The 24,137-nt window shown below is 51.0% G+C and overlaps 1 protein-coding gene across 16 annotated transcripts in view; it reads left to right on the top strand.

Moving 5' to 3' along the window:
• The first annotated feature begins 2,867 nt into the window (after nt 1–2,867).
• The window catches only part of CAPN15 (calpain 15), a 61,395-nt gene continuing 40,125 nt past the window's right edge, over nt 2,868–24,137 (top strand). For 5 of the 16 annotated variants that reach the window (XM_075059456.1, XM_075059448.1, XM_075059455.1 and 2 more), the window contains exons 1-5: nt 3,062–3,141; nt 8,787–9,187; nt 9,279–9,465; nt 12,086–12,126; nt 19,787–20,106. In XM_075059456.1, coding sequence (XP_074915557.1) covers nt 19,931–20,106 — 176 coding nt within the window. In that variant the 5' untranslated portion in view covers nt 3,062–3,141; nt 8,787–9,187; nt 9,279–9,465; nt 12,086–12,126; nt 19,787–19,930. Of the gene's footprint in view, nt 2,955–3,061; nt 3,142–8,786; nt 9,188–9,278; nt 9,466–12,085; nt 12,127–13,793; nt 13,940–16,485; nt 16,620–17,594; nt 17,769–19,786; nt 20,107–20,764; nt 20,806–24,137 lie in introns of those variants that run through there. The other 11 variants (XM_075059443.1, XM_075059441.1, XM_075059442.1 and 8 more) reach the window with 11 other exon arrangements.

Raw genomic sequence — 24,137 nt, 5'->3', positions numbered from 1 at the left:
TCTATCAGCTTTGAAAAGTTGTGGTGATGGGGGGGGACCCTTCATGACTTGGGGAAAGCAAGTTTTGCATCATTGTCAAAAAAGGCTCAGGATTACCTGGGCAGCTACAGGACAGCCAGCTTCGCTTCAGTCCGCAGGTAAAAAGATGGAATGACTTTTAGAAGGTATGGCAGGTGGAGGAGGAAAAGATGGGGAACAGTCAGCGTGGAGTTACAGTGCCTGAAAGATGCGATTGCTTTCTGTGATAAGATGATGAAGTTTGATCAGGGCAGAGCAGTGGATGACATTCGCCTTGCCTTCAGCAAGGCTTTCAGTGCTACTAAGGCATTCGTTTCCAGGAATGCAGTTCACTGAAATATTGATGCCTCTGCTGCATCGGCCAAATGTTTGATTCTCTTTATAATTAACGACAGAAATAGAAACTTTTCTGGAATAACTGGCACCCTCTGTCTTTCTCCATTGGTCGTAGATGAAGATGTGATGGCCAGTACAATTTACATGCCTCAGTTTATAATACATCTAAAATTAGGTGATGTGAATCCCAGTTCACATGACTTCCTAACAGAACACGCTAGCATTCATCCACTACTTGAAATCGCTTTGTAACTGGGCAAGGTTAGTCTTATACGTTTCTTCTCCAAATACAGAGGACCAAGCTGATAACGTTATTTCAGCCAGGAACTCCCCCATCACGCCAGAAGAGCTGGATGTCAGCAGTTGTTTTTTTCATGACATGTAGATACGATGTTGAAACCCACACTGAGTATGCAGCGTCACCACCACTCCTTTCTTCACTCAGTACTCTGCAGTCATACTTCTCACGTCTCAATTAATAATCATATGCATAACAAAAGGGACTTAATTCACTTGCTCACATGTAAGCATGCAGAGACACTTTAGCTGCTTTGAGGATCCTTCCTTGTCTCCAACTGCTACTCGGTAAGGTTGAAGATACCAAGGATGAGGACATCCAATAGGTCTCGTGTGACGTGTGCCAGACCTGTGTGGACATTACGGACACCCTAAGGTACCTCACGTGGCACCAGATGCCAATGTGCAGGCACTGAATGGTTTCCAAATGTGTCACTGTGAGCTGAGTGCCCAAGCTCCCGTTACAGGTAACACTCAGTAGTTTAGATGGTGATGGGTCTTACTCAAAATAGCCACTGTGGTGTAGCCAGTGGTTTCATTCTAAGCCCAACTTCACCCCTTCCCCAGGGGATTCTGATAGGTTTTTCCCCTACAATGGGCAGAGGAACCCCACTGGCCATTTTGGGGTGCTGCCCCACATGCCCACGCAGGGCCACGTGCTGGGATACCTGCCCTGTGCTTTCCTTGGGCACAGGCAGGGCACTGGAGGAGCACAGAGCCCTGTGATTTCCCCAGTCCAGGAAACCCACCTGTGAGTGAGGGCAGCAGGGGACTGTTTCTCCCCTGCTCCACCCCTGAAGAACAAAGGGAGAGCTGCTTCTGCAGCCTCTGGAAAAGATCTGTCTACAGATAAATGCATTGATACAACTAGCAGTTATGAACAGAAGCAAAAGCTATCCACTTGGCTTTTGGTCCCTGCATCATCTTTATGGAAGACTGACAGGTCTCCCAAATGTGTTGCTATCACAACTCCCCTCAACTGCCCGCACAGAAAGCCTCAGGTCTACTTTGGAGAGGGTCCAACAGCCTAAAGATAACATTTCCCCTATTAAGCAGCCGTCCTTTTTCATTTAGCAACCATGAATCCCCTCTTCAAGTGCGGTGGCATGAGCGACGCCGCTTTTACTGGAACAACGACCATTTATTTCACATCCGTGCGTGCCGGCCCAGCTTGGCCGATTCACATCTGGGATCCCCCTTCCCATTTTCGCTTGCGACTCTGGGAGGGGAGCACCCCTGCACCCCGAGCTCAGCAGGTGCTGCTGCACAAACTGCTCCCGCTTCTCACCTCAGCGGGGCGGGAGGGTTTGAAGCTGCTTCTTGAACAGGTGGGTCTGTCAGGGGGCTGGGTTGGGACGTCCGTGACCTCAAAAAGTGAGGGGATGTAGATTTGAAGCTGGATAGACGAGCAGGCCCCAGCTGTACCTACCTGGCAGCCCAGCAGCACCTCAAGCGCTGGCTTCGCAGCACCCAAAGGCTGCGGTTCACGGGCGAGAGCTTTCGGGAGGCTCCCGCCGCTGCGCACCCACGCTTCTCTATCTCCCCGCCGGTGCGGCTCCTCGCCAGCCGAAGCTGAAGCATGGCTGCGCATCGCCCGGAGGGCCCGGGCAACTCCCTACCAGTTCCAGGTTGGCTTCATGTGCCGCCAGGTCGTTAAGAGCTGTAATTAGCCAGGGTTCAGCGGCTTCTTCCGAGGCGGCTGGGAAGGCCGGGCAGCCTGGCTTTGCTCAGCCCCGGGCTTCTGATCTCTGCCCCGGGAACGCCCGAGCCCTAATCCTCCATCTCCTACCGCTGCCCGCCCCGGGGGGGAAGCGGATGAGGGCCGCTCGCCCCGCAGCGTCGGGACACGCTCACGTAGCCTCGGAAGAAAAGGCCGCCTCCGCTTGAGAGCTCAGAACCGACCAAGAACCCGCCGTCCGTACCCACGGCCCCGAGCGACCGGAGACCCGCGGCCCGCCGGGCCGGGCCTCACCTCCCGCCCCGAGGCGGCGGGCTCCCGCCGGCCGCAAAGCACCCTGGGAGTTGTAGTCCTCCCCTCAAGGCAGGGGGCCGCCGCTACCGGCCGCTCCTCGCCTCCTCCCGCTCCCCGCCGGTCCCTTTACCGGCCGGGGGACCCCACCGGCCGCGCCCCGGCCCCGAACCACCGTTCCCGGTGCGCTCCGCTCGGGCCGCCGCCTTCCGCTTCCTCCGCGCGGCGCCCCTCGGGGTTTGTAGTCCCCCCGCGCTATTCACGACGGCCTCTGCGCTGTTTCCGCGCCGTAGCGCCCGGAGGCCGGGATGGGGCGCTACGCCACGGCGCCGGCGTAAGGGCGGGCTCGGGGACTCCGGGGCAGGCCGGGCCGGCGGCGGAGCGGGAGGAAGGCGCCGGCGGAGCGGCCGGGCTCCGCGGCGGGCGGGCGGGAGGGAGGGGGTGGAAGTTGCTCTGCCCGGGGGAAAGTGCGGGGCCGGGGTGGGGGACGCGAGCAGCAGCGCGGCCGCCTCCATCCCCAGGTAAGCGGCGGCAAGGGGCGGCGGGGGCCTCCGGGAGCGCGGGGGAGGTGGAGACGGGCCGCCCGGGGCCTCCCGCCGCGGGCCGCGGCTCGTACCAGCGCCGCCGGGTCGCGCGTTCTCCCGGTCGGAGCCTTCGGCTGGGCCCCGGCCTCCCCCGGGCCGCCCCGCCACTACCTGTTGCCGGTGGGCCCGAGCCCGGCCGGCCGCGGGCGGGGGGGGGGGGGGCTGGTGGTGGTGGTGGTGGGCGGCGACGGGAACCGGGCCTGGAGGGGCGGGGAGGGGGGGGCCGGTGTCGGGGTCCCGCTGTTGGGGCAAAGCCGGGAATCCCGCCTCGGGGGTCTGCGGCTGTTGGGGTGCCTTACCCGGGGTTTGCGAGGTGACCTGTGGCTGCGGCTGCCCTCCTCGTACCTCAGCCCCCACGGGGTTTTAACGAACTCGGGAGTCGTGCAGCAGGAGCGGGGAGACGGGAGAGGCTTCGTGAATGCCCGTGCTGCAACGCCTTACCTGCCTGCGCCGAGCCCTTGCAGTGCGCTCTGGTCTCGGTACAGGGAGATCGAACCTCCCGGTTCTCCTCTGGGGCAGGTAAGCCTCGCTTATGGTAGTGAACGGGCACGGTACTGCTGAGTGCCGGCTCAGGGGCTGGACCACGGCAGAGCCCCCGAGAGAACCAGGGACGCCTGTCCTTCAGGTCTGCACTCTAACCTCCAGGTTAGAAACCCGTCTGCTGGGGGCTAAGCTGGGTTTTGTGCAGAGTTTCTGAAGCATTTGTGAGTTTGCCCTTTAGAATCGCTTGGCTGGCTCTTATGCTTGGGTCTTTGAAGCATCCTAGGCTGCTTCGGGCCCCGGTGCCTCATCGAGACCCCTGGATTTTACTGCACGTCAGCTCAGCTGCAGTTGTAAGCAAGTCAGCCTCCAGATGCTGGATGCAGAAGTCTGTTACAGTGGATGGAAAAGGCTCTGTATGCTGGCTAGCTTCTCCATTTTCTGAGTAGCTCTCCTCTCCCCTCCCTGCGCCTGCTTCTGGGCTACATCCCTTCCCTCCCAAGCATCAAGAAACAAATGTTTTGGGGTGATCATCTGGTGAGCTGTTGGGGGAGATCAAATAACGTGCACGTTGTGTTTGAAATGTCATATTGTCTCGTCCAAGCGTTTTTTCAGATCGAAATCTCAGCTGGTGCTCAGCGTTCCGTAGGCCTTCAGGCCCAGGATGCGGATGGGTGGTTTTTCATGGTCGGACAGAAGGTTATCTGAGAAGCGCTTACTGTACATGGCCTGGGGTGTTCGTGCATGGACAGTGGTGCGCTGCTGTGGGTCAGTCAGGAGGTAACGGAGACCAGGAGATGCGTTTAGAGGGAGCCGAGGTGGAGATGAGTGGTGCAGGTTGCAGCTGCTGGCTGATGGAGATAGGCTGCAGGTCCCAGACTGTAGCCCTTGTCAATCTGAACACAGAGATCTTGCCATACTTTGCACATTGTCACCTGGGACTTGTAGGGACTTGTGCTTCAAGGCTGTGCACTGTGTGAGCTGCCACCTCTCCTAGACTGGAGCAGACCTGCGGTGGGAGGGTGGCCCAATGGCAGATCGGCCTCCTGTGATGCTGCAAGTCTGCCGGTGGCTTTTGTGTGGCCATTTCTTGAGACCCGCTGCTGAACAGACTGGCTTGTTCCCGTGAGTGAACCAGAGCAGGACTGAGCTCTGCCTGAGGAACAAGCTGCGGTAGCACAACATGTGTCAGACAGGCATGATTCAAATTGCCATGATTTTATGTACGTGGTGATATTAACTAGTTTAAAGTTGCATCAGCTTCTGTTTGTGTCCAAGGCTTTAACAGTTGAAGGCAGAAGGCAAGACCCAACATTGCTCCCTTCCCCGGGTGGGGTTGGAGGGCTGGAGAGGCCTTTGAAGGTTTGATGTGACTTGCTGTGTTGGCTAAGCCGTATTACTTTGGCAGGAGAGCAAGCAGCCTCCTTGAGCCTGATGACTAGCTGCGTAAGAGAACCCAAGGCGTAGGCCAGGCATAATGTCTTTTGAATCGGAATAAGTATTGAAAAACAAAACAAAACTGCTAAAGTTGCACATAAAAAAGGTCAGGCGTCCTGTCCAGACTTGGAGCTGTCTCATGGTAGCGGAAGGGCTGGGTGACCCTGTGGAGGGGCCTGGATGCCCTCTTGAGATGCACTGATTACCCCGCCGCTCTCCTGGGCTGTCCACAGGGCACCCTTTATCTTTTCTCTGAATACCACTAGCTTTGCAGAAGGAAATGGCCTGGGCCCTGGTGTTGCCTCAGCCAGCTGAGCGCGATTGGCTTTATCTTGTGGAAAATACGCTGCTTTTATCTGTCCCTGAGGTTTTGTGGGAGCTTGCCAAGTTTGCAGCGGTTGCACGTGAGACCTAGAGAGAGACCCAGCCAGTCCCCAGGCCGGCGTGTGCGGACATGGCTGTGCTGATCTCTGCTGGTGGGAATGTCATCTGCTCTCAGGTGAGATGCAAGTGGGAGGAATGCTTTTTTTCCTCCCATCTTCCCACTTCGTCAGAAGCCAGGTTTTTGTTCATATCTGGGTTCATTGTGACCTTTTCTGTGAGCAGAGGGGTCTGGGAAGGATCCTGTGGCATTTCTTCAAGTGAGGGTCTTTACAAAACAGGGGGAGGCTGGACCGAAGGGCTGTGGCTGCCTGCAGTCAGACCTGGGGGCAGGGAGAGAGGAGGCTGATTTGGAAAGTGCGTATCAGAGCGCTGTGTCCTGCCGAGATGGCTGTCTCCTAGCACACAGTGCTGGGAAGAAACTTGTGCACAGCCGATTTGCTGGAACTTGGGGCTCTGAGAAAGGTCATATACAGTGCAGCCTTGGGAAAGCTGCTTATGCGGGTGGGACAGGTGAGTCAGTGGCTTCCTCCTCATTTTCCATCATAATCCCACTCTTCAGAGCGAGACGTGCTGTCTGCCTGCTCCCCAGAAGCCTCCTGGATCTGCCTGCATTTGCCTCAACCTTGCGGTTGCAGTTGGACCCTGTCTGAGTATGCAGCCCTTTCCAGGCCACCGTCACCAAGCTGGGCAGGGAGGAGCAGGCTACTACTGAATTTCTGTCGCACTGTCATTGCTATTTGGAGTGTTGATGCTTGCCTTGTATTTAGCAATGGCAGCTGAGGAAGCCAAGGGAGGCAGAAGGGCTGTTGCCTGCGCAGGAGAAACTTTTAACTCTTGCCTTCACAGCTCCCTTCCCCATGCCTTGGCAGCTCTCAGGTTGCCTGATAGGAAATGCTGGTGATGTTCCCAAAATTTGCTCATTTGGCTGCTTAAAAGATGAGGAGGGGTTTTGTGTGCTGTTTCCTCTTGCTCTTGCTCTGGAAAAAAATGCTGCTGCCCTGGTGCCTGGGCAGAAGGAAGGGGGAGCCCTGGAAAGGAAATAAGAGCCAAAGAAATGTGTCACCAGCAGAAAGAGCAATTGTTTTCCTGCATTTACATTGCAGAGCGTAGTCCTGTTCAGGCAGCCAATGTTTGACAGCCGAGATAATACATTTATATTGATGTAATTAGCGGGACGTGGAGTTTGCTGAATGGCTTGGGGGCAGCATGATTTTCAGTCTAACTCCAGCAAATAGATCAGGGAGGATTGGAAAGCTGCCGTGGGTTGCTAGAATTGGCCCTTTGGGTTTCTGGAGGTTGAGTACATTACTGCTGATATTTCCTATTGTGCTGTACCCTGCCTAGTTGAAAAGAAAATAACTTGAGGGAACACGGGGCTATTTTTGCCAGCTTGAGATGATCAAGTTTGATTTCTAAAAACTGAAGCTGAGTCTTTAGGCTTGCACATTAAAAACAGTATTGGCACCATTTCTCTGTTCCTCTACAAATGCATGCCTCTGCACTTTGCCAATGGTGTAAACTCTAATGTGTGTTCATAAAAAAAGAAATAGCTTTTCAGTTCCTGCAATGCAGCCCCTTTTGTAGCAAGCCAGGGCGCTCGCTAAGTGCTGTGGGCCTGAACAGCGTCAGCATTAGAGGAGGGTGGCTATTGCACTGTGTCAGGGAGGCCAAGCTGGTGTCTCGCCCCACTCCTGGGATTAGCAGCCCTTACCAAAGCTGCAGGGTTATCAATACACATTTGCTTTGGTGAAATAGAGACTGAGACCTTACAAAAAGGTGTCGTCCCCCTCTGGTGATATTGCCCAGCTGCATTTCTAACGTGGCACTTCCTGCAGCTCTGAAGTTTTCCCTTCAGCATCTTGTTCCCAGCACCAGCCCAGATGACTTTGGTTTACTGAGGATATCACAGGCAGCTTCCCATCTTCTGTTGTGTTCCTCTGGCAGCAGAAGGTCCTTCTGCTCCTGTAACAAAGAGGTTTGCAGAGAAGCTGACTCTCGGACAGCTTTGCCGGGTAACAAGTTAACTCCCCCGTATTTGTGCTGGTCCGTGGAAGTGGGAACACAGCACGAGGGTCCTTGCGTGCTGGGCTGTGTCCTCCCGCTCTGTGGCAGCTCTGCTCTCCAGAGAGGCTGCAGTACTGATGTGGTCAAGGTCTTGCTCGCCAGCTTGTCCGTGTCAGTCACCTGCCTGCAAGACTCAGGCCAGGAGGCAGAGCTCGGGCAGTCCTTAGAATTTCAGCACAGCCAAAAGGTTTTATTTTAAGCTGCTGGTTGTTAAGCGGTTTCTCTTTCTAGCCCATGTGTATGGAAGCACATCTCCTGCAAGAAAAATGATGTGGTGTCACGTAGACTGACGTAGGCATTTGCGGGGTACTCCGTCCTCTGGTGTTTGTCTCTCTCTCTCTTTAGCTCTCCTAAGCCTTAAGCCTTTCCAGTGAGCAGGAGCGGCTCAACTGTCTGAGTGCCTTGGAGATGCTGTGGGCCTGGAGTTCCCTATGTAGCCAGTGCTGTACAGACCCTTGGGCTAAAAGGATCAGGGTGGTCCTTTTGAACCTCAATGAGTCCCGTATTTACTTTTTACTGGTCCCCGCGTGGTGTCTCTTGCCCACTCTATAACATTCTGCGTTTGCTGGTTTGACTCGATTAGCAGCACATGTCTGGGTGTTCACTACAGGTCATCTTTTCCCCAGTGCCTCGAAATCTCGTTGGTGCAGAGTGCTGGAAGACAAAAGCTCTTTGTGAATTCGCTGTAACCTACCCCAGGGGCATCCTGCTGCACCTGGTGGTGTGGCTGTGGGGAGAGTGGACAAGGTGGTGGGGGCAGAACCGGGTCGTTGCTCTTGCATGCTTCTGCCGTGCTCCCAAAGCGCCTCAGTGATCACACTGTTCTGGCTGAATTCTCATTTGCTTTTTTGCTCCCTCTCTGATCTAAAATAGAGAAAGTGAGAGTGTGCTGGTGAGCCAAACAGTTATGGACAAGGGTTCTTGTTGCCTCCATCTGATAAAAGCCCATCCCAAAGGAGACAGCACTTTCACAGAGTATGAATTTCATTAAACGGGTTGTTTTGAGAGCAGAGATTATGAAGGAGGAAGGGGAAATGTCTTGGGGGAGGGAGGTTTGTCGAGGCAGGTATTCAAACATCATGCCTTCTTGGGGTGGGATGGGCATGTTTGACATAATCAGAGGAATTTGTACTTTTGAATTTCCAGTAGATGTAACTGCTAACGATGTCCTGGTCATGCAAAGTAATTAACATCTGTTTCTGTATTTCAACATTCAGGCAGTGTGCCCCTCCAGACATCCCTACGTTCGCATCCAGACCCCTTGGGAGATCCTGCCCTGTTGCTAATTGTCGAGAGCTGTCCAGAATCCTTATTGTTAAGATCCTGCTGTGCTCGTGAGGTGTTACATTACCTGGTACGACGACAGCTCTCACCAGAATGCTAAGCAGCAGCTGCCATCAGAGAGACTAAGGCCAGTGGTGGGAACAGAAATATAAAGTCACCGCCAAAGGTTCTGAAATCACGAGTGAAGAATCTGAGTTGACCCAAAAGCAGGCCGGTTCCTGTCTCCAGGCGGGACCAAGCTCCAGCTCATTGCCAGCCAGATGCAGCAGGAAGCACAGAGCCTTCTGAGAGCTGTAGTTCGAGTGGATGCTGATTGAGTGACCTAAAATGTGAGGTTGGTTGCATGTGCTGGTGCGATGCTGATCAGCCCAGAGTCTCACCAGCCATTTATCCTTATGTGCCTTTCTTTCCTCTCTGTTCGCCAGCTTGGTGCAGCAGCCGCTCCTTCTAGCAGGCTTGGTGTGCTACCAGCAGCTCTGTGCAGAGACCATCTAGCATGCTTCTCCAACCGGGCTGCTCAGCTGGTGCCAACAGCAGCCGTTCGATTCCAGGGACACCAGGCTGAGTTCACACCAACTGGGCATTGGACCTGCAGAGCAGAAACTGTGTTGGGTGAGAGGCTTTTCTGACTGCACTTTGTTCTGTGATGGGCTGGGAGGGGCTGAAAGACCTTTTCTCCTCTGGTTTGTAAGCACGGTTACCCCACTTCTTGTTTCCCACGCCTCTCGTTCTTGTCTTTCTTCCTTGTTTTGATTCCTTCTTTGAGTGTTGCCCTCTCTTACTGTCTGTGTTAAGGCCATGTACTCTTATGGGTGGGGATACTGGCATCTCCTGGTTTTCTTATGGTGAAGAAGAAACTGTAGGGGCGGAAGAGAAAATGTGGGGTCTTCCAGGACCTTGCAATCTTAAGCCGTGGAAACTGCATGACTGTCCCCAGGTATGTGAGGCAGAGCAAGGGCAGGGAAATAAATTAATCTAAGAAACTCTGCATTGCTTTGCCTGCAATAACCACAATGCTGTGCCAGTTCCCAGCCCAGGACTGGGACAGAGAGATGACTGTGTTGTACCTTAGGTGGCTGGGCTGCTTTCAGCCTGGCGATTCAGACCCTGCTCTGCAGAGGCAGGATGAGGTGGTGGGAAGCCAGTCTGAGCTTGTACCTTCAGGATATGCTTGCAGTGTCTGCTGCAGGAGAGTGTCTGATGGCATTGTCCTTGTGTTCAAATGAGCCAGGCTGATGTGGCCTTATCCAGGCCAGGGCTTTGGGTTAATGGAATGGATGCTGGCGTGCTGTGTGTTGGCCGATCTGGTCTGCCTAGATGCATATGGGCTAGCTGGAGTCTCCATGTGACTTTGGTGTCCAGCCTCAGCAGAAGCTCTGCAGGAATCTCCTACAGTTTGGGGTCAATGAAGCCAGGCCATGAGCACTCTGCTCTTTGAGTGGTGACTGTCACCAGGCAGGTGTTGGCTGAGATCTGCACCATGGCTAGTTCTCAACTGTGGGAGGGATGAAGTAACATTTGTGCTCTTGGATCAGTTTTGATACAGCCTCGGAGTGTCTTGTGAATGCTGCTGCAGGTGTGCAAAGCCCTTGTTCCTGTTGCCTGACCTTGCCATGCAAGGTGCTTTAGCAAGCAGAGCCTGGTGGAGGGCAGGCTGGGGTTCTGTATCACCACATGAGGCTGAGGCAGCTGGATATGTCTTGCAAGGCATTTGAGAGTGACTCCTGTAACATGATCTCCTCTCCATCTGCCTCTTTGGGTTAACATGGGTTTAGGATGCAGCCGGCTGGTCTTGGTTAAGAGACCAGCTCTGTCACTATGCAGGGAGGTGTGTTAGATGGTCCGTTAGGGCTGGCTTTGCTGTAGCGAAGGCAGCTTCTTACTCAAAGCATCTGCATTATGTTTCAGTCCTCTCATCTTAAGAGTATAGCATTTTCCTCATGTGATCATTATATTTGTTCAAATAACTGCTCTCATGGGCAAATATTGCTTAAAGCGTTGTGTAATTGAACACATCCTACAGTTTCAGCTGTATTGGTGTAGCTAAAGCTGCTTGTGACGGAGATGGTAAGCCAGTATAGCTACTCTGGTGAGGAAAGGGGAGTATCACAGTGGTGTCAGGCACTGTTATATCTCTGTCACTTCAGTTGTACCAGGTATTATTCCAGTCATATAATTTCAATTACAATATTGTCTCCTAACAGAAATAATGGCATGGCTATGACATCAGTGTGCAGAAGGATTAATTTGTTTTTCAGGATAGCCCTGGACAGAGTACGTGTGTAATCTGGAGGTGGAGAGGGGTGAGCAGTAATGTGATGCTTCTCCATTAGGTTATAGCATGGAGCTGTGCTAGAAGAGGAACTATCTTCTTGCCTCCTGGGTTTCATTCTCCCTGTCCCACCTCCCCTGTGGTGTCCTGGTTCCCTGTGCTTACAGAGAAGTCGGCAGCCTCTTGTGCAGTTCTTGGTGTTTCTTAGGCTTTTATCTCCTGGTTGTTTCTGATGGAAGTGCCAAATGACACTGTTGTCTGTCAGGTGTATCCTACCTCTGTGCTTGCCTGAGGCACAGCCAGAGACATGGTGGTTTAAATCTAGGCCAGTTGGTTGAAAACTGGGACATAGTGTCCGGAAAGTCCAAACTGCATACAAATGGCAGAAGGAGGCACCTAGGTACTGCTGCCCCTGTGAAAAGAGCCCTTATGGCTCTGGACGGGGCAGTGCAGTGGAGACTGGGAGCTGTCTCTAGCATGGGATACAGCTGGATGTGGCTTGGATGAATTGCATATTTACTGTCTGTCTAATCCATGTTAGAATTAAAGCTGTGGCTGGAGTGTCTGTGGACAGTGTGCTCAGGGGACACCTTCTCCACCTCCTGTCTCTGAGACTTTGCTTTCCAAGTGTGTGCTGTGGGTTTTCACTGGCTGTGAGACTCCACTTCTTGCTGCAACTCTCTTCCCCTCCCTTCTGCAGTGGCCAGCTCTTCATCTGCTTACCTGTCAGCTTAGCATGATCTGAAGATACAATCCCTGATGTCCTTTTGGGTATGACCTCATGTTTGTGCTATGCTTGGGCACCTATGGCCCACTATAAATTCAGCTTGCTGAGTGATTGGGAGGAACTTCATGGGTCATCAAGTCCAGCTCCCTACTGCTGAAGACAGTCATCTTGTGCAGGTCATGAATTTGTCCAGGAACGAATTGTTGGAACTAACTCTGTGCTTTTTTCCCCAGTGCTTCTGGAGCAGCTGGTCCAGAGATCTGCTCTTTGAAAGGTTAGAAACCCTCCTCTGACTTCCAGTATCCAGTTTTCTTGGGCTGGTTTATTGTACTTGTGCCACTGCAGGGTGTCATCTTGCAGATGAGAGATGACTTGCAAATTTTTTTCCTTCCCTGGTTCGCTGTAACCTTTATGTCCTGCACCAGTCATGGCTCTCGATGCAGATTTTTCCTGAGAAATGTGTTGAAAGCTACTTTGTTTTTCCATTGCTTCTTTTTGGGAGGTTGGTTTTGGTGGGCCCATTTATTTCTGTGTTGTGCTTTTGAGTGTTTTAAGTGCAGGTGGAGTTCTGAGCTGCCCAGTTTGTGAATGTTAGCAAGTACAAAAGAGCACTTTTTGCGCTACTGTCACTTCTGTCTTCTTTTTTTAATGTTTGTCCTTGCTACTTGTGCCATCTTGCCCCTTCAGGAGGGAGAGATGTTGTCAGAAACAGTTGAATCAAGGTGAACCTGATAAAGCAATGTATTGAAGAGCCAGGCACTGGCTCTTCACTCGTGGCTCTTATTCATGTTTATCTCTAGCTGTGAATGTGCAATAACAACAGTTCTGTTCTGCACAGGCTGGCACAGCCTCAGACAGGAAGATCTGCTGTTTACCAATCAACACTCTGCTATAAGTGAGAAAGGAGAAAAAAAATGGTTTATTGCTGCTGGGTAACCCAGAGTGTAGTAAAACCTTCCTGAAAAAAAGAGGAAACTAAGAGCACATGTGTTACTCAAGATGCATTTTTCCTGGCAAGAGTCCCGTGTCTGTGTTCTTCCTGCAAAGCATCCCCGCTTATGCTACTTCCCATTAAATCTATAGCATATTGGTAGCAGGCAAGTAAAAGCTTCCTGTTTGTATAATGCAACTGGTCTCAGCAGGCAGTCTGTCGAGGTGATTTTTCAGCCTGGCATCTTTTGTAGCTGGGGCAGTCTGTGGGCTGAGTAGGATGACAGAACTCTGTTACAAGGATTATAAATACAGGGAGGAAAAGATCTGGAAATTAGATCCGCTGGCAAAGCTTCCCAAGATTGGATGCTGTGGCTTGTCTTGTTTTGTTTATTCCCCTTGTCTTTCTTTTTGTGGCATTACCGCGATGTTGCTAATGAGATGAACCATGCCAGGCCACACACGCTTTGTTAACACTGCACTGAAAAGTCAGCCACAATTGGCTAGTAAACTGGAGGATACAAGCAGCTCGTTTCACTTCATTGAAGCAGTGTTAATTGACTTAATAGAGCATTAGGGTTTCAGAGATTTCGTTGTGGTTTTTGGTGTTTTTTTGGGTTTTTTTTTAAGTGTGTGTGCATTCAGACCCTTCTTTTGCAGTGCCTTTGTTGCCATTTTCATGCTTACTCAGAAAAGGACCTTCCTGCTCTTCAGTTGTCAATGGAGATGGGTTTTGAAGTTAACCCTTATTTTGAAGAAACCTTCCTGTCTACTGCTTCTCCCTCTTTCTCCCTGTAGCTTGTAATTAAGATGTTGATTGCCCTTTCAAATCTGTATAATCCCCTCTCTCAAAGTGACCGTGATAGATTTCCAGTAGCTCACTGGATAATCTGTCACTGGTTAGACGTGCAAGGGAGAAGAAGAAACTTTTTTCAGACTTTGACGCTAGTTGCTTTGTGGCTAAGCTGGCTCTGGAATAAATCTACTTTTCATATCAATCTTTCGCTTCAGGCTTTGAACACTTCTTCCTCTGCCTGCATACTTATGAAGAGTCAGTGCTGAGCATTAAATGCAGCTCAGCCCAACTCAGCTGCTGTGCATGAGTTTCTTCTGTGTTAAAGTTGGGCCAGAACCAGTTTCAAGGCAGCCAAAAGAAGGTAAAGATCCTCTAGCTTGCCTTTGCATGTTAATGTCCGTGGCCAGAAAGATGTGCTGCTGTTCTGGACTTTGCTAAAGTGTAGCATGAAGCGTGAGGTCCTGTTCTGTGCTGCTCTAGGACTCCAGGTTAAATTATCTTGTTACCTCATTAAAAGCCCATCTGGAAATCTGTTTCCAGGCAGCTAATTTCATCTAATGATATCTCTGCAAGTAGTGCACCAATCTTGTTTCTCGCTGTGATTGGAAAATAGCTCATTGGCAGCTTCCAGTCCCCTAGATTTCCTCTAAGGCCAGAACACCTGACTCACCTCTCTTCTCTCAGCCCTGCTGCCCCATAACAAACACTTGGGTGGGTAAGTTTTACCCTTCTCTCCATTTTCCCTGTCCTCCCATTTGTGGTGCTGGTGCACTGCCTGTCCTCCTAGTGCCTTGTGAACCTGAAGACTTCTTGGCCCTGGGAGGTAAGGCTGTGCTTTCTGAGTCAGAGAACTATGCCCCGAGTCACACGGGAAGCTCTGTGGTAGAGCATGAGGGTTGAAAAAGCCTGCCACGTCCCAGCTGGGTGTGTCAGCCACTGGCCCGTCCTTCCTGTTATACCTATGCCTCAGTCTGTCCTTGGAGGTGCCTTCCCACCCTTCCCTGCCAGAAGCTTTGCAAGGAACTGGAGCTTGCTGACACCTTAATTTCCTGCCAAGACTGCAGTGCTCTGGCTGCCTTGTAGTGCTGGCTTGGCAGGTGAGGGCAGGAAGAAAGAGCAGCAAAACTTTGTTTCTTGTCACCAAGACACCAGCTTCGTGCAAGTCACCTGCTCAAAATGGAGCATTCCAGTTTCCTTGACTGCTTTGCAACAGAGATCCCGCAGGTGATCACGGGAGCTCTTGCTGCACTTGAGCTGTAGAGCTCTCATTGGGTCGGTGTTTAGCATCTTGGATTTCAGTCTGTACTGCATCTGTCTGAGGTGGATGTCTTGTTGCTTGTCTGTTCTTTCCCCCCTGCTTTGTGGAAGAAGAGAGATTGTTCACTTTTCCTCCCCTGGGGTTATTTCTTTTATCAGGGTCTTCTCAGCGTGGTGAATACAAGTCACGCTCTGCTTGGTGCCAGTACCTGGCTTTGCACGTCCTCAGGTTCTGCCACCCTGCCTTGTGGAGCTGGGAGCCTGGCTGTGTATCACTTTGCTGTGCACACAAACGCTTGAGCTTCTTTTCCTTGCTTGGTTGGCATGACACACCATCAGGTCTCCACTCTGCATCCTTCTTTAGTTATCCCATGCCTGACCACCTCTGTGGCTTTATAACCTTCTTATGCCGACATTGTGACTTTATAACCTTCTTACTCTGACATGTCTCATTCTGTGTACCTTACCCGTCCCTGCACACTGTTTGCTGATTACCCTGGACCCTGTGAGCATGCACGTCCTTCGGTGGTATGTGGGGAGATCTCCTGCTGTGCATGGTGGCAAGACTGGTAGAGGGCCAAGGGTTGGCCATGTCTTCATGGTGTATGAAGTGGCCTCCTCCAGCTTGATGCCCTAAGTCAGCCACAGCTCCTTCAGCTGCACTCATCTGCCCCTGAACTAGTTTGTGTTTAAGGATGTGTGAGTCACATCCTGCAGTCCCCAGAGAGGAGGCTGCTCCTGCCAGGGCTGTATGTGGGGACTGGACATTCAAAGCTCTTCAGGAACCCTTATTTCTCCCTGCAAGCAGCAGGTTGCATGTGAGTGAGAGTAGAGAGCTCCTCCTTTACTGCTGAGGGGGTAGCAGGTCCCAACCCATTTTAGCCAGCCCCCAGGCAGCAGAGTTCACACAGCACAGGGAGGAGAAGGGCTGGTACTTGCAGCTTCAGCCCTAGAAGAAAGCCTCCTGCTATGTGGCTTCCTCTGGGCACAGCTTTGAGGGATGTTTTTCCCCTAGGTACATGGTGTGCCTTCTCCTGGGCCAGTTGCTGGCCCAGCACCTCAGACAAGAGCTGTCTGGTGTGTGGGTTGGCTGTGTTTTCATTGCTGGATCTTCCGTGCAGCAAGGGGGTAGCTCAGAGGTGACTTTTTTAATAGGTTGGGGGAGTGGAGGAATTAATGAAGTGACAAAGTCTTGTCCCTGAGCCTGGGAGGCTGAGAACCAAGAGAGGCTGGAAAACTCAGGCAGGAGCTGAGGTGGCTTGTGCTGCATGGATGAATAAATTAATAAGAAAAGGAGTGTGGGGGGTATCCCATCACAAGGAGGGGGCTTCTGCCCATGGGACCAACTGGGGTGAGTCTGCTTTACTGGTTTACTCAGTGGGCTGGAGCAGATCCAGGGACCTCTGTCTCTTCTTCCTGCTGCGTGCCAAAGAGAAGAGCTTGGGGCTGATCCTAGGAGGATCCTAGGAAAAGTTGATCCTGAAACTTCCTAGATACATTGAAACACGTGGGGTACTTCCCTTTTTTCTTTTTTTTTGCTCTCTTCAGAGCCAAAACCTACTTTGAAGCCAGAGGGAAGGAAAGGGGGTTGGGCAGACCCAGATCCCCACCCTTCCTGCCTGCTCTGCTTTGGGTGGCGTGACAGAAGAGCTGGGGCCCAAAGGGTCAGTGCTACTGAGTGCTGTTGAGGAATAGGGTTTATCTGGAAGCTTCCAGGTGACTGCTCTGCTGTCCTGGCAGCAGGAGGAACCTCCATGGGAAAGCTTTGCTGTCCTGAACTTGCTGTAAGTGCCTGCTGCTCAGGGTGGTGGTGGGGCAATTTGAGGAAGGGTCTGCATCACGTACAACAGATCAGGGTAAGCAGGTGCGAGCTTGGGCTTGGGAATGGAAAGATCAAATCTGGTTTTATTTTGGAAGCAATATTTCCGGAGCAGTTAAAAAACATCAGCTGAAACCTGGTAATTATTGCAGCTGCACCGGGCAAAAATACAAAACCCAAACTCAGCATCTTGCTAAGGTGCTTAACTGTTAATTTCCATGAGTGAGATCCACCCTTCTCAAGGCACTTCAATGTGTTCACATTGTTGCTTCCTCTCCTGATTAGATAGGTGGAAGCAGTGCTTTATTAATTAGAAGGAAAATCCTGCTCCCTCCTGCCAAGGCAGAGGAACTCTTGGCAGTTTGCTCCCCTTCCATGGCTGAAGCCTCCCCTGCTCAGCATGGGCAACGTGCCTGCAGGGCATCTCCTGGGGCATCTCCCTGCCCAGTGGGAGAAGTTCCTCAAAAATAAGGCCGAGTGCTTCCAGAGAGGTTTTCTTCTTTGTAGGCTTCTTTAATTGACCCCTTCCCTTACTAGAGTGTAGTTTTCATTCTCACCTTTACTTCTTGCAGGTTCTTCATTTGTTTAGTGTTGGCCAAAGGCATTTTCTGGCTCAGCGTGGCGAGCACGTACATGCTTTGCATTGAGCTGTAATGCTGCCACTCCTCCTGTTTCTGAACAGGTTCGCCCTCTCCCCTCCTTGGGCCAATGTTCCCCCCTAAATATTGTTCACTGGCTGCTCTCACCTGGCATGAGGGGTGACCCTGAAGAAAAGGATTTACTGCTTTGCCTGGAGAAATCCGATTTCACACAGCACTTGCAGGCAAGCAGCCCACTTAGACCAGACAGTCTTGGAGATCACTACGACTTAGCTAGGTTATCCTACACCTATTTATAGATGCCTTCCTCTCCCCAGCTCCACCCACTGTGGAGTTTTACCGCACCGCTTTAAAGCAGGACTCCCAGCCTCTTCTCTCCCTGCAGAGCGTTTCCTTTGAGCTGCCTGCTTAGACTCCCTGGTGCAGACCTGGCAGAGGAGGACGGGCCAAGACACAAGCAACACGTTGGGAGCCAGCAGTAATGCGGGCAGCAGGCATGTCTCTCGCCTGTTGTGGTGAGCTAAAACTGGCGTTTCCGTGTGTAGGAGAATGAGGCAAAGGGTTCTACTTTTCCAGCTTGAGAGTCAGCTGAGAAAGTGGTCTTGAACCAGCCTGTGGAATTGCTTTATTTGGCAGTTTAGGTCTGCTTGAGGGGGTAAAAAGGCTATTAACTGACTGAGCATCCTGCCCTTTGTTTTGCTCAGCCTGTGGTGAACTGTACGGGGCTGTGTTTCTACCCATCTTGCCTTTATTTATTTACTTTTATCATGGTAGAACCCAAGTCTTGAGGTAAGAGACAGAGTTTGTTCTTCTAGCAGGTCTCTTAGTTGCATCCCCTGTGACTTTGCTGCTGCTGTGCAGTGTGGCTGCTGGAGCACGTCCAGCGCCTGGGATGGGGCAGCTGTGAAGGGCTGCGGCAGAAAAGGCAGAGACGCTGCAGGTGTGGGACAACTGATGTCTCCAGTTAGACTTGAGCTGATGATACTTGGAAATGCTCTTCCCCTCACATCACATGGCTTTCATTTAGCCAGAAAATCAGATTTGTTACAAATTAACTGCTTGAATAGCAGGAAATGAGAGGGGAAGCACCAGGGATCCACTTTGGCTGGATCTGCAAAAATCAGTGAAAACTTGCTATTGGGCAGGTAGCGGGTAGCAAAGCATGGAGATGTGTTGGCTGATGCACAGCAGTTAGGCACACCAATTAAAACAAGCAAATTGAGGTATGGAAAATTGTGTTCTTGGGCCTTTTTTTCAGTTTTATTTTGTTAGTCCAGGCTTTGCAGGTTACAGAGAAGAGACCATGACGGAGCAGTTAACATTCTCCAGCTAATGGCCTAATGCAGGCACATTCCAGTATTAAGCTCATAGCAAAACTGCACCTGCTCCTTGAGGTGCCATATTCGAGAGTCTGTAATCTATCAAGCCCTTTCTTGATCCCTTAGATCAATCCTGGGATTGAAAAACTGTATTTCAGCCTTTTTATGGCACAAAGTAGTTTCTTTGCAAAGGTCTTTCTGTAGTTCATTCATCTCTATAAATCCTGGTGGGTAATTGAATAAGCTCAGCTGTGCTAATTTTTTCTTCTTCCTCATTTCTTCTTTTTTGGTCTGTTAAATGTTCCCTTGATCCGTTCCTACTGACACGCATCCAGATTGCCATGCCTTTTTCCTTTAAGGAGAGACGTGTATGTTTAAACTTCTTTGAATACTAGAGGACACGAAATATTTCTGCAGTTTAACTGTGAGGATGCTCAAAGAATAAATTCTAAAAAGTAGGAAAGAGAGAGGGAGAAAAGAAAGAACAGTCAAAGCCCCAAACCTGCTTCTGTGGGTGGGGGTATGCTCGGTATCAGCTAAAAATTGGCTTGAGCTGAACATATTTCATTGAGCTGTGTGAAATAGTCACAGAAAACGTACTTGTGCAGATACCCAGTCTGTCTGTTTTCAGCCTTACTGTGGTGTTAGTGGGGAACAGGAAAAGAGGGATATTTTATATTACATACAAGAAAAATAAAATTTCCTCACCGCATACAAACCATCAAGTCATACTCCTTGTAGCTGGGGTAACTAAAAAGCTGGTGTGCCAGTCAGAGCCCAAAGCTTTCAGAATAACCTTTTTGTGCGTGTGATTCCCAAGGGCTGCTGGTTTGGGCTCTAAGTGAGGCTTGCTTGTCCCCTTTTCTGCTGCTTTACCATTGTCAGCAAGGGCTTTCTGCTGGGCTCTGGTGTGCTTTCCTCCACTAGTTGGGCTGCTTCCCTGTGCTTGGGAACTCCTGGCTCTTAACTAGGGAGAGCCTCTTCTAGAGCCCTCATAATCCCCATCTCCAGGCAGCAAAAGCTGGATTCAGTGAAATGGCCTTTCCCATCCCAGAGAGCGCTGGACTGGGGATGCTGGTCAGAGCATGCATTAATAGGCTTCTAAAACTGGGAGGGTTGTTGCTTAAATCATACCTTATCTTTCTCTCTTTTTCTTTCCTTTTTTCCCCTCTTTTGTTTTTGTTTTTTTTTTTTTTTTTTCAACTCTTGATCAGAACCGACCTTCCTTTCTCCAGTGTGTTGGGAACTTTACAGCAGCCCATGCCGCAGCGCCTCGCCTATTCCACCCGAACTGCCCGTGCCACTGGCTTGGACCTAACCTAGGATAAATCTCAGCGTGGCCTGGGTAGGGGGGAACCATGGGGAGCTCTGCCTCATCGCTGGCCGCAGAGACGGAGTCGGACCATGGCTTCACTAGCGCACCCTACCCGGGGCACCCAGCCGTGAGCTGGTATAGGAGTAGTCACAGTGGCCCTGTTTGGGAAAGTGCCCTTATAACGCGGCAGCATCAGCATTTACACCACCGGGTGCGAAGGTAAGGAGGAGGGGAAGGAGCCTGCTTACCTGCTTACCTCTCAGCTTGAATCCGGGGCAGTGCACCTGGGAGATAAGTTGCTTTGCATCCTATTGGGTGTCGGGTCCTTTCATTCAGAGGCTCAGTTCAATTCCTCGTGAAAGCTAGAGCCAAATTCTCACCAATTTGAGTGATGCCAAGCCATGTCCTTTTTACAGGGCTGCTGATGTCTCCTGCAGAATAGACTGCAGGACTCATCCCAGCTCTTCCTCACTCACCTAAATTGTGAAGGTGGCTGTCTGGGAATGGGATCTCCGTTCCTTTAACAAGTTTGCCATGTTCTTGTGGCTCCTCTTCTTTCTGACCTCCCAACTACACTGTAGGTATCACAGATGGAGGACTGTGACTCCACGTTGGGTGGAGATAAGTAGCAAAAGGTTCTGAACTCAAAAGAGCAGGAGAAGCTGTTTTCGTGCAAAAGCAGTGAAATGGTTTTGAATACCAGATCCAGGGGAATGAAACACTCCAAAACAGAATTACTCTGAAAAAGAGCTCAGTGTTTCCAACCCTCAATTTCTATCCCTCATCGATGAAATCAGCACTTCAGATGTGTCTCTGAGTCATTGCCTCTGCCCCTTCCCTGTCAGCCACTTGCAGTGAGGAATTTTTCTTCATGTTGGAGGGCTGGTGTCCTGCATTCAGTCTCTGACAGGTTGAGAGGTACGTCAAAAGCATCTAAAATTCCTCTGCCCGGGGGCTTGGCTACAGAGGCTGCCGGTTTTTGTGCTAATAATATTTGAGCCTTTGCCTAATGCCTGCTTTGTGTAGAGTCCAGCCTGGGTGGGTGTTTGTACTTGCTTGAGTCTGTTTGGAGCTGCTAGTCTTTTAGGAATAGCTGCTTGCTTCTGAGTGTCCCCGAGCTGTTGTGGCTTTTCACTGGAGGCGTTTGCTGTGATGGTCATGTAGTATCTGTCATGTAGTCCTTGTTTTCTTGCCTTTCTGTTGCTGCAAGTCCTGGAATGTGCTTCACGGTGTCTGGTGCACGACTCCGGGAGACTCTGAGGCAAGCAACGTCATGCTTTGCTCCGTTGTAGCCCTGTCTTGGGTTTCCTTGTTGAGCTGGTAACAGTGTGAAACCAATTAGCTGTTGTCTTGGCTCTCAATCATGGGCTTGAGTTCCTAGCAATGCCCAAGAGGCCTTTAAAAAGGCTATTTTGTGCAGTTCCCAACATCTATTGCTGTGTGTACCGACCTTTGTGGCTGGTCCACAGTTCTGGTCGGTGATCTGTGCTGTGTAGGTTTGTCCCCTCTAGTTTAGAGGGATCCTGCAAACAGAGCTGGGTCCTTCCTGCAGCATTATTCCTTCTGGACTGCTGATTTTTCCTCTATTGCCTTGAAGAGTTGGGGAATGTGTCGACGGCTCACAAATGAATGCGCCTGTATGCCCGTGCACAGCCATCACTGAGATTTAGGAGCTTCCAGTGCAAAGCTGGCACTGGGTACTGAAAAGGTTGTGTCTCTGCAGCCTCATGTATACCAGCTGAGAATGCTCATGGTTCAAAGTCTGTAGCTTGGAGGAGCTTGAGAAACTAAGTGAAGTCTTGACATGTGGAAATAAATTTCCTGAACAACCAGCCTTCATGGTGGAGCGGATGTTGGGGCAAGAACAGGAACTGCCGGTCTTAGTGCAGATAAAGCCAGTGTCCTGTTAGGACAGGAGTGGTTTTTCTGATAATTATGTATTTCCCCTGTTAAAGGGAGAGGAGAACTCATCCCGGCTAAGTGCCGCATGGTTCCTGGAGACAGGAAAATGACTGGCCGTGATTCACTGAGCAGTGAATTGCGTGGGAAGAGCTCGCTTTAGGCAGTGATTATGGAAGTGGGTTCAAAAGACCTGCTGAGATCAGCCAGGCTGTCAGGCATCAAAGTACCTGCGGTTCCCATGGCGAGACGGGTGAAACAACAGGGTGAAGAAGCAGCAGATGATCGGTTTCCAGAGAGGAACAGATAAATACATTCCTTGAAAAAATTAAGTCAATAGAACAAGTCAGGGTAGGTAGCCTTGCCTCTGAATGTCCTCGTCCCTGGAGTCCTGTAGCACAGGAAGGAAGTGGAGTACTGGGGAGTCAATTTGAGGCTGGACAGGAGTTCTGGGATAGACTTTGCTTTTCCTGCTGGTTTCCAGTCCCTGCCTCTGGCTGCCTTCAGAGCTGATAATGCTTTGGCTGCTCTAGAGCAGTACAGAGCCAAGCCTGCTCTGGTCTGTCATGGGGATGAATGCAGACCTTCCTTGGCAGGAAAACAGGGATGCAAGTACTTCACAAGTGACTTTGGTTTGTACTTGGTGGGGGAATTGGGGGAGGCTTCCCTCATGGTGGGGTGGGAATGAGGGAATAAATCAGTGCTGTTTGGCTTTCGAGATTTTAGAAGCTGGGAGGAGGCTGCATTATCTGGTAGAAGCAGTAGACTTATGACATCCAGATTTGAGTCCTTGGTCTCTTCTGGACCAGGCTGTAGAGGCTCTTTCTGTGTGTCAACATCCCACCTTTTAAACAGGAGCATGCCCCTGCCTTGCCCAGTGTGCCAGGAGGACATAGCTACTTAAAGACTGGAGATACCAAGTGTTATATGCATGTTAGTTAGAGGGATCTTATTGCTAAAAATCTCTGCTTAGGGCAAAGATGTTTTTAAATACATGTTGTTTTTAAATACATCCCTGGTAGCTGTGTGTAGCCAGACAAATTCTGGCTTAGTTACATGTCTCCTTGGCCTTCTCCTTGCTCATACGCTTATGTACCTTGGCCTGGGCTGTTGTTGGATGAGAGCGTTCAGCTGAGTCTGCAGACCCATCATGGCCGAGCTTCCTGACATGGCAAACCCTTCATGAAGCTGAGAGCAGCGAGGTGCAGTGCCACAAGTCTGGGTGCTGGCAGTAGGACATAGCTCCGTTGCCGCAGTTGCTGCAACTGAATGGTTTGGGAACGATGGCTCGTGGTGGCTTCTCCTGCTGCTGCTGGAAGTGGCGGTGGGACCTCTCCAGTGTGCACCCTTCCACAACTGTAAGGTGTTAGGAGGGAATTAGGGCACTGAACTGTCTCCCAGAAGAGATTTAAGGGAGTATTTCTGTTCATCTAGTCATTATTCCCCAGAATTTGTAAAGAGGGACAAGAGGGTCCTGTTGAGAACTGAGAACTGCTTGAGTATGCTTCGCTCAGGAGAGGCTTTTTGGGGAAAGTGTTGCAAGATCTGTGCAGCTGAATCTAAGTGTCTCTGCCCACCACTCGGTTTGGCTGAAGCTCTCCAAGCTCCTTCCTTTTCCAGAGAATATGCATTTTATGGAGTTTCCCACAGCATTCTGCAAAGGCTTTGTATTCTTCTATAAAAGCCTCTTCAGAATGAAATACCTCTGGGCCTCAATGACTGTGAAGGGAGAACAGACTCCTTTATTTTGTTTTTAAATGCTAAAAATATATAAATCCATCTGCTTTTAGGGGGAGGCGAGGAGACCTGCTTTTGTTGTTGGCAGCTAGTGGGAGGGCACTTGCTGTACCACCCCCCGGCTCCCCAGAAGCACCACTTGGTTCTGGAGAGAAACCCAGAGTGAGACATCCATGATTTGTGAACCCCGTGGCTTAAATGCCTGAAAAGCAGCAAGTCAAAACTGCTGGGTAGCGTCACACAGTCCTGCCTCAGGGCCTTTGACCATCTTGAGGCTGGTGGAGATGTTAATAATGGGACACTGGCATACCGATGAGTGGCAGGGAGCCGTATGGAGGGGGAATGTTGTTGTGTGCAGCTCCTTTCCACCCTCCTGTGTTGTGGCACTTCACCTCCGAGTGCAGCATAAGCAGAACTGGTGTCTGGAGGATGTTTCTTGTTGGGGAAACAAAGGCCCAGAGGAGAATTGAGATGTCTGGGAAGAAAAGCTACTGACAAAGCATCACGCGACTCTGCAGGGTTTCCCTGCTTCTGTTTTCTGTCATCGGACCTCAGGTCGGGCATCAGCCTCAGGAGGTCTGACAGCCTCGGCGAGCCAGCATCTGTGCCCTTTG

The sequence above is a fragment of the Buteo buteo genome, chromosome 29 (assembly GCF_964188355.1).
Source record: "Buteo buteo chromosome 29, bButBut1.hap1.1, whole genome shotgun sequence".
In the NCBI taxonomy this organism is placed as follows: domain Eukaryota; kingdom Metazoa; phylum Chordata; class Aves; order Accipitriformes; family Accipitridae; genus Buteo; species Buteo buteo.
Note: the sequence above shows the minus strand (reverse complement) of the source record. Positions and strands in the feature narration are given on the sequence as shown.